This window comes from Anguilla rostrata, chromosome 2 (genome assembly GCF_018555375.3).
Source record: "Anguilla rostrata isolate EN2019 chromosome 2, ASM1855537v3, whole genome shotgun sequence".
Taxonomy (NCBI): Eukaryota; Metazoa; Chordata; class Actinopteri; order Anguilliformes; family Anguillidae; genus Anguilla; species Anguilla rostrata.
The window spans coordinates 5,673,601-5,683,196 of NC_057934.1; the positions used below are offsets into that span (position 1 = coordinate 5,673,601).

The following is a 9,596-nucleotide window of genomic DNA, read 5'->3' on the forward strand; positions in this document are numbered from 1 at the left end:
AGGAGGTTGCCAGATAAAGCTTTGAGACACACAGAGCGGGGGGGATTGCCAGATAAAGCTTTAGCCTCGCCTTTGTTCCGCCGCAGATGGAGGCTGGTAATTAAGCACGCTCCTTTTTGGGGGAAGAGCCATCGCTCGCATCACAAATAGGCACAGCAGGCCACCCAATGAGCTCGGCCGATTCTGAACCAGAATTAGACGCGGCGGTCGGAGCACAGAGAGCCAGGCCCCTGGTGTTAAGAGGGAAACAAGGTCATATGCAGACATTTTGTTTTGGTTTTTCTTTCTTTTGTTCCCGAGTCTCGGGTTCATTCTTGTGTAAGAGGCAATTTAAACTGAGAGGTGCCTGTAGCCAAATTAAAGTCTAAATATGTAACGGGCTAAATTGAATAGAACAAAAACAGGCAATCCAGCAGTGGTTTTTGATGAGAGGAACTAGCACTGAGTGGTGTCATAAACTACGAGTGTTAGCTATAGCTATAATTGAATTCTCATGTCTGTAGGTGGTCTCTATCACTCACACTGAATCAAAAATTCAATATTCCACTCGGTCTCTCATGCTTATAGTTGTTAACAGTATGAGAGAACTGTTACTGGTGCATTCATTTCAATTAATAACAGCTAATACATGGAGGTTTTCAATTAATTTTAGCGACGCCACAGATTTCATTCAGATACAAACCACTGAGGTCACAAAACCTGGGAACAGAGTGTGTACATCACACATGGGGACTGTGGGAAGGCTCACAGATTACATCACATCCTTCCTCCCCTTACCTAACAGACGCTCCGACATCACTGCCCATAAATGGGAACTTATCCGTGAGACTAGTCGCGATAAGGCCATCAATGGCACCCCTCTCCCCTTGCTCTGCCTATGCCACTCCAGCCACATCTATAGGTTTGGGGGGGGAGACCAGGAGACATCAGCCCCCGATATTTTCATATGAAATGGTACCTTGACCAGCTGGTATGCTCGTCAGACTTGACATTTGACTATGTGAGACCAGGTGGTCCAGAGTTGAAATTAAACCTATGCCTGTGATTCTTGGTATTATTCCTTATACCCTATTTTATTCTGGCTTTGGAACGGCTTATCGTGTCCACCTGTTGCCACGGCTTCCATTTTCAAGTAGGGGGGGGGCAGGCAAGCGCTCGACCCCCTTCAGAAAAATATGTGACATCAAGCCGCTTCTTTGTTTCACAGTGTAGACCGCAAGCCAAGGTAGCACAGACGTGAGTCAGAGGAAGATGCTTCATGCGCAGCTTGTGAAAGCACACTGTGGGCGACCGGTTGACCAGCAGGGGTCACTGGTGAGCGGTGAGACACAGCCACACCTGTCTCTCTCTTAATTGGACTGATGCGTTCAGGGCCGCAGCCATGAATTCCCAGGCCCAGGATAAAATATACCCCCCCCACCCCCCCCGCCCAATATACTTTGTAATAAATTAAAAACAGTTACTGCTCACGTATCCTGGGGCCCCCTTGGACCTGGGCAGAGGACAAAGTGTCCCAGCCCCCCCCCCCATCTGCAGCCCTGGGTCTTTATACGAAAAAGAAAAGGGAATGAAAGGCCCGTTGCATCATTGTTAAATACAAACTTTCGCTTTTATAATGTCCCTTTTTATACATTGGCTCCCTCTTATTATCCTCACTCCTCACACAGTTTTGTAAATGTGTGGCATTTGTAAGTCCTCTTGTCTCCCTGTTCACTTTTTGTTGATTATCTATCATCGCCTCTAGCATCTATCCTAACAATAACATTGTTTTGTAGGGCTCCCTGAAAAACCATATTTCTATCTCAGTGCTACTCATCTAGATAAGGAAGGATAGGTAAAACTGTAAAATGTCACAGCAAAATGACACGTTTTTATCAAACCTATCGCTTGCTTGACGCCGCCTCTCTCCTATTGTCTTAATTGTATCCTACTTAATTTTCTGTATTTTTATACTTGATAATAAACAAACACTCCCCAGTGACTTAAGAGAATTAATCAAGCTTCTGGGGAAGTAATATAGGTAAGAATTACCCAGAACTGAGAGGAAGCAGGGAGTTCAATCAATACTCTACTCCCTGCTGGCACTGAAAAGACTCACCCCCCCCCACCTCTCTCTCTCTCTTATCTCTCTCTCCTCTCTCCCTCTCTCTCATCTCTCTCTCTCCCTGGGAGAAAGCATCCTCAGCTTTCAATAACAAATTTAAACCCCCCCTGAGGTAAAATATATCTGTTTATTTGTTTATTAAGTGAGATTTATTTGGGCGTTTTTATATTTATAATTAAAGCAAGGCTCTTCCAGTCTTGCTTTCAGAAACTTAAAGGCAAAAAATACCTTTAAAAACAGGGTGATTCATTTGTTTTTCCCACTTGAGTGGGCCAGATTTAAAGTGATTGATGTCAGTGAGACTATCCACTGACGGCATATAATGTGTACTACTTCGACCATCGTAGAATTCACTCAAACTGCTCTTTTTCAGGCTTATACTTTAGATGCCATAACTATGATGTCACTACCTGGCCGGGAGATGGAAGCAAAGTGGCCATAGACGTTTTTCATTTGGGCAAACAGGAAGCACAGACGTCCTTACTGAAAAGCACATAACGAAGCATTTTTCTTTTTTTTAAAGGCTTTTTGAAAATCAAAAAAACCCATTTTCCATGTAACCCCGTACACAGAAAAAAGAGAACCTTTGGAAGACTCATGAGCTACACCAGATTTTAAATAAGCCACTAAGATTTTAATTAGCTCACCGCAGAGAGAGGTCTTCCTGAGTCTAACACTTCCAGTCACTTTTTTTGCGACGAAGAAAAGTGAATAATGGAGAGACAGCCGCGTGAATTTCAGGCTAGTTGTTAAATTGTATACGAAAAGGTGGGGGCCCCATTCGAAGGACTTTTGATTATTCCGGTTTGACTGCGCTGCGCTGCATGTATTAGCGAAACAAACCGAATGACATTTATCCTGATTTACCAGACGAACCTTCGAATAAAAGGGCAGCTCATTTCTTGCTCAAACAACCCCACTACAGACGACCTGGATGATGAGCTAGGTGGCGATGCTCAGGGATGTATTAGAGTGTAATAAATAGCCTTCCGTTGGGTTTTTATTTATTTTTATTTTTTTTTATACAGGCTTTTTATGGCACCGATGTGTGCGAAATAAATGAAGCGGCTCCTGTTTGCCCGTCTTTCTTCACGTGTTTACCGTGCCTAATGATAAGAGCGCGCGCGGATATGTCAGCGGAGACAAGCCGGGCGTGACCGTCGCAATCTCGTACGCAGGTATCCGCGACGATTGCGGCGGCGGCGGCGACCGCGCGAATGGAACGCGAGTGGCCTTTCCTCTCTTCCCGACTCTCCTGTCGTGTCAGTTTCTTTCTCCATTCTCCTCGGCTCAAGGCCTCGTCGCAAGACTCCATAACACCCCCCCCCCCCCACACCGCCCACCCCCACCCCCACCCCTTTTTTTTCTTTGGATGAAAGAAATCTAGCATGCTCTTTTCCTTCTTTCTTTCCATCTCCCCCCCCCCCCCCTTCCCATTCTTTGTTTAATAAACGCAATACAAAAAAAGAAGAAGAAATAAAAGATGAACTAGCTGTACGAGCTCTCTATATACTGCACTGGCTCCTGAGCATTTTATTAACTCCACCTGGTATTGCTCTATTGAAGGTTCACTTTTTCTAACCTGAGCCTCGTTGGTTGAAAAGGGGCTCGGTAAAGGAACTACACAATTCTTACGTGGTCCTGTGGAATGACCTCATACTGGAATGACATACACGTTGTCGAAATCAGGAAGAACAGCAGTTGCTGCCATTGAGCAGCAAATAGAGAATGCAGGGTATTTACCTGCAAGATAATAATGGTCCTCAGGCTCCTCAGTGATTAACTTTAAAAAAAATGTACTTATTTCTTAGATGTCGCCTGCTCATCCAGAACGACCTGTGTGGCAGCATCACTTTGTGCATTCACATTAAATAATGTTCTCTGTAACAAAGAAATTCATTTTCGTCTTTGTTACAGACAGAGAAATGTTAACTTAAAAAATCTTTTTTTCTTTCCCATTACTGCTAAATTAATTTCACTTGATGCGCAAAAACGCCGGAGCCTCCACACAGGATGAAGTCAAGTTTAAAAAAAAAAGGTTCCAGTGCTAATGGGGGCATCTTTATCAGTCAATTATGCAAAGCAATAAATCACAGGTTTTTAACCACATTCTACAATATGGCAACTTTCAACCAATAGTCTTTGATGCTTTATATGTTTATCTCAGGGCATCATTCTCTGAATTAATGCTACGTTGTTATTTTAAATGACCCTTGGAGTGATACCGATGTTCAGTTGAAGTGATAGTTTTTGTCGCATGAGCAAATGTGTTAAAATCAGTTGCTGGAGGTAACAGAAGACATTTTAATTTGGGATATGCATGTAAGGCACTTTAATTATTACTATCATTATTATTATTTATTTTTTTGCAAGGCTTAGTGTTTGGGGAATTTTGCATGAAAAGTATTAGACCAAATATATAATGTAATAGACCAGAAAAAAAAATGTATTCCCTGTTTTATGGTTACATTTATTTTTGAGCCTAAATGTTTCATCTTTCTTTAAAGTATTCATGAAAAAAACAACAACAACTTAGTTCTCCCGTTATTACTAAAACCGGGCACCATCACATGGCAGCAGTCTTCCGATCCATTGTCTTTGTGTTCCGGGCCGTTTCTATGGGAACGGGATGCGAGGGGAGGCTCACCCTGTGGTCCTTCTCCAGGCGCTGCCTGAGCTGAAGACTGCGCCTCCTCCTGGTTTGGGTTAAATCCTTGGGGTAGAAGTGGAACAGGTCCTTGGCGAAGGGGAGCTGTGTTGGGGCGAAGGTGAAGACAGAGTCAGTCTCCGTGCCGGAGGAAAGGGCGAAAATCACAGACACAGTCTCTCAGCAAAAAAAAGAAAAAAACTAAATGAATCACCTCAGGAAACAAAGAATCTTTTCTTTTTTTCTACTGTTTTTTCCCCGCTTCGTGCAGTTCACCAAAATGAAAATTCTCCTCGTGCTGTAGTGATAGTTGCCAGGTGTCGGGTGCAAGGTAACGGGGCTTGAACGTAATTCGCAGATCAGAACAGATCTGTCCGTTTGATATTAATGAAAAGCTATGGTAGTACTGGTGGGCAGGGAGATGGAAGGGGGCCATCCTTTAAAACAGTCTGGTTGAGCCTTTGCTGCGTTGTACTTCACCTTACTGTCTGGTGAGCGAGGCAGTGCGCTGCATACAAAGCACACGCGCTGGCATTTGACAGAGCAAGTCCGTCAGAATTGAAATTTCCCATTCGTTGACAAATTGACAGGTTACAGTTTTTGACATGAGGATGCAGACTGTGAATCTTTGATGCATTATTAAAAGGACGGATGAGTGAACCATGAAATACTCCAATCTGGCCCTTGAATCCAAATCCAGTCCTGGTTTTTTTTTTTTTTTCCTCCCAGAAAATTAACTGAACAATTAGCACTGCTGATTGGCTAGACTGCCTTCACACCTGACTCCCAGGTAACAGGATGGTGAAAAACCAGCAGTTTTTGGCCCTTGAAAACCATGATTTCAGTAACAATGACTTACACATTCTATTGGGACGAATTTAGAATAGTTTTTAATTTTTTAACTCATATTTTAGGTTATATCTCAAAGGTCTGAAGGTACGAAATTAATTGGAAGACTAGCTTTAGGAAGACTAGCTCTGCCTCTCTGCACTGTTCTGTTCTCCGGATTTGATGCAATTCCAAACCATTACTAAAAAACACTGCCAGTGCAACACATTAAAACGAGATGCTGTAAATGCAGCGTGGAGCAGGGCCAAGCAGCATGCTTTTAACACAACAACAACGGAACAGAGACTGTCCTATAGTGGCGGAACAGCCAACAGCCTCTGTGAAGAGATGCATTATGATATTATATGTATATATAATATATATATATATATATATATATATATATAATAGGGGATTAGATAGGCAATTTGGACAACAACAATATGGAATTATTGGTTGTGTACTTTAAGAAAAAGCTTCAAAGACAGGCCATTTTTAAGTGGTTAGAAAATGAACTAATTTTCAAAAAGTGTAACACTCTCCTGTAAGTCATAAGGAGGAAAAGGAAAAAAAAAAAACATTCATTTTAACTGTGTTTGTTTAAATATTGTTTTATTATCATGACCAGAAACCATTCTGTCGTGTGTTACCTGAAAGCGCTTTCGCACTGGCCATTTATTATTTGGGGAAGGTATTTTTAGTACGTGAAGCCGAAAACAATATCCACGGTAAACAGTTGCCGCGTTCGCTTTCATCCGATCGCGCGCATTAGAGGTCTTTAGGTGGGGGGTACTGTGAGTTTTCAATTATCCGGCTGGACTGGATACATCCCAGGGGAATCTTTAAAAACCTGTTGACTCAGAAGGTTCTAATTCCCTACAGAATTGAAACGGGATTATTGCAGCTTTTTGTGTTTCTATGACTTCTTTGTAGATCTACAAATATCTCCTGGTTCATGTTTGAGTGTATTTAATTCATGTAGTAGGCTTGTGTATTTGCATGTATTTACTTACACCGTTTTTTTAAAGATGGGAATCAGGTATTTTATTTTAGAAAAGCAATCAAATTATCATCATTTGCAATTTTAGCTAAATATGAAACAAAGGCACTATATATATATATATATATATATATATATATATATATATATATATTATAATGACAGCTATTCAATAGAAAACAGGTCGTGTTCCCAATATAAAATCTGATGAAGGACCATTGTTGCATAAGGAATGACATAGCTCCAACAATTTATCATTTCTAGTGCCAAACGTCATATGCTATTTTCAATGCTTCCAGAAACTATGCATCGCGCAAAAATAAATATCTGTAGTATTCAACCCATAATTTAAGACATGAATCTGAACACCCATTTATCCCTTCGATTTTATAATAGAAATGCGCGGTATTGCAACTTTCAACATATTTTAATTGTTTAGCGGAATTATTTTTGGACGCGCGTCTCCTTACCTTTCGGGCACTGTCAAACCCGTTTTCCGTTGCAAGTTGGTGGGCTTCATCCTCAGTCTGTTCATGCAACTCAACCAGAAAATGATTTGTAAAAATACCTTCTTCTGTAGATGCAGTAGCAGAAACCGTGACGATCAGCAGTATCAAGGTGACTATTGCCCCCTTTCTGCTAAATTCGAGCATCGTGTCTCGATGGGGTAAGGATTCTACTTCTACAAATGGGATGCTTCAAGAAAAGAATTCCTGCTTCAAGTCCTGAATTAACGGCTCGCGGGATACATCGCGTCCTCTCTGGTGGACGCGGATCAGCTGAAGTTGGAGGGTCCGAACGGTGCAATGTTGTTGTCGGAAGAGGCTGTGAGCTTGCGTCGCGTTGCCAAATATGCACAAACCCTTTCATCTATAATTCATCGGCGCGGTCTAGAAGGTCTTCTCCGCGTGACGTTCCACTGAGCACTGTCCAATGAGCTGCGGCGGGTGTGTCCGCCATACCCCTCTTGTTTGGATGGAACCGTCACTTGCAGATGCCGAGGACTGAGGGTAGTTTCAGCACCCTGGAGAATTCCTTTATTTTATGCAAGCTATTGGTCTGCCTATCAGGCGGGAGAGAGAGAGAGAGAGAAAAAAACGGAGATCCCAAATATAGACTGGCACAATGATTGCATCATCTCCTAGGGCTGGAAGACTCTGACAGCTATGGTGCAATTGAATTTTTTACTGTAAAAAAAGAAGGCCATCAATTTGAGCTTATAAACCAGATACACATGAGACACATTCAATTAAATCTGTTATTGTAGCATGTATAACCGTATGTAGATATACAAATCTATATGATCATATCTGCAATAAAGCCAAAAGAAGGACAGTACCACTGAAGGAGAGTGTAGGTTGGGATGGCAGAAAACCAGTAAATGATGCTGTGTGTGGGTGTGAGATGGTAGGAGGTGCCCTGGTGCAAGGGTCTGTCCAGATCAGAGTCTTCTGAGAAGCTGAGGCTGGTATTTGCATAAAGCGCTAGCAGTGTTGTTCTCTCATTTCCCCTCTCTGTGCAGTAGCAGCACGCTTTCCCTAAACTGTTCACTGGCAAAAGAGAAACCAACCGGGAAGGTCAGTCCAGTCTGTTGTAACATTATTTAATCAGGCCGTCAGGTCCCTGTTTGTGTGTGTGTGTGTGTGTGTGTGTGTTCTAGGGTCTCTAGCTTGACGTCATCATGGTCGTGACCCATTCTGTCCTCCAGGCAGAGAGAGCGAGAGAGTGAGAGAGGGAGTGAGAGACAGAGAGTGAAAGAAAGAGAGGGAGAGAGAGAGGGAGCGACAGAGAGAGAGTGGGAGAGAGGGAGAGGGAGAGTGAGAGAGAGAGAGGGAGGGGGACAGGGAAAGAGAGACACACTGAACATGGTTCAGATAGCCAGGTGTAAGTGCATTGTAGAAAAGAACACATCTAAACCCCCTCTGGCACCACACTGCTGTACACGAATGGCAACAAGCCATCGTTACAAGCAATAATTCAGCAGCCAAAGCTGCACACATCTATTCAGTTCCTGTGTAGTGTACCAGTGCCAAACCCGCTCTATTTCTGTGCCTCACTGGCCTGTAGAAACCAGGTTAAATTATACAGAGTGCCAAAAGTCTTTTTAGTGAATAGAGGCAGACACAGCACCTGGACATTTTGTGCACATAAAACCACTTTTGATGAAAAAAAAAAAAAAACTGAACTGTGAACTGTCCCAGACCCCACCGGTCACATGCGGTTTTGCTAGTTACTGTCTCAAAAAGACTGGAGAGGACATACTTGTCCCTGTGGAGGTCGTGGCGCTTGTATTACTTTTTCCTTCATCTTTTGTAGGGTGTTTGGTAGCCACAGATGCACGGCGTTTGCCCGTGGAGCCGCTGGCTGGGCTGGGAATGGCAGCTGTTTTCCACGGTTGGATGTTGCCTCTCCCTTCGCCAAATTGCACTCTATTATGTCAATTAAGTGTCTGTTTCCCTGTCAATCATTGTCTACGTGGGCGAAGTGCGCGCCGGGGGCAGATGGAGGCAGATGTTGCGCGAGATCGTCGCTGCTCGCTGCTCGCCGAGGCTCAGGGATTCTGCGCTCCTGCATGAATAGAGCTGATGGAGCAAGAAAGAAAGAAAAAAAAAAAAAACACAAAAAACAAGGGATTTGATCTTTCCCACGTCGCCTCCACACAAGTGCACTGCAGAGGAGGGAGAGAGGGGCGAAGGCGTTTTTTTGGGTGATTGCTTCTCTTGTGTGGCGGAGTCGCAAGATGAACGATGGCTTCTCACAATGATAGCATCTTCATATTATTCGCACTTGTTTTTTTTTTTTTTTTTTTTTTTTTTTTACCACCCCCTCCCCCCACTCCTCTTTGATAAGAGATGAAGTGCTTGTGATGAAAATGGTGTTTTAGTATGAGAGGACTTGTAGACTTGAATGTTTTTGATGGTGTCTCTTATTTTATCTGTGCAATGTATTCATTTATTCATTTGCTTTTTATTGCAGGAAAGCCGCCAGGCTTCACAGTGGCGTAACAGTAAAACCAC

At 43.0% G+C, this 9,596-nt stretch overlaps 1 protein-coding gene across 1 annotated transcript in view; it reads right to left on the bottom strand.

Moving 5' to 3' along the window:
* The window catches only part of pcsk2 (proprotein convertase subtilisin/kexin type 2), a 33,660-nt gene extending 26,065 nt beyond the window's left edge, over positions 1-7,595 (bottom strand). Inside the window, exons 1-2 of the mRNA XM_064316711.1 lie at positions 7,050-7,595; positions 4,752-4,856 (exon numbers count right to left, since the gene is read on the bottom strand). Of these exons, the coding sequence (XP_064172781.1) occupies positions 4,752-4,856; positions 7,050-7,232 (288 nt within the window). The 5' untranslated portion in view covers positions 7,233-7,595. The remainder of the gene's footprint in view (positions 1-4,751; positions 4,857-7,049) is intronic.
* Between the last annotated feature and the right edge of the window lie 2,001 nt (positions 7,596-9,596).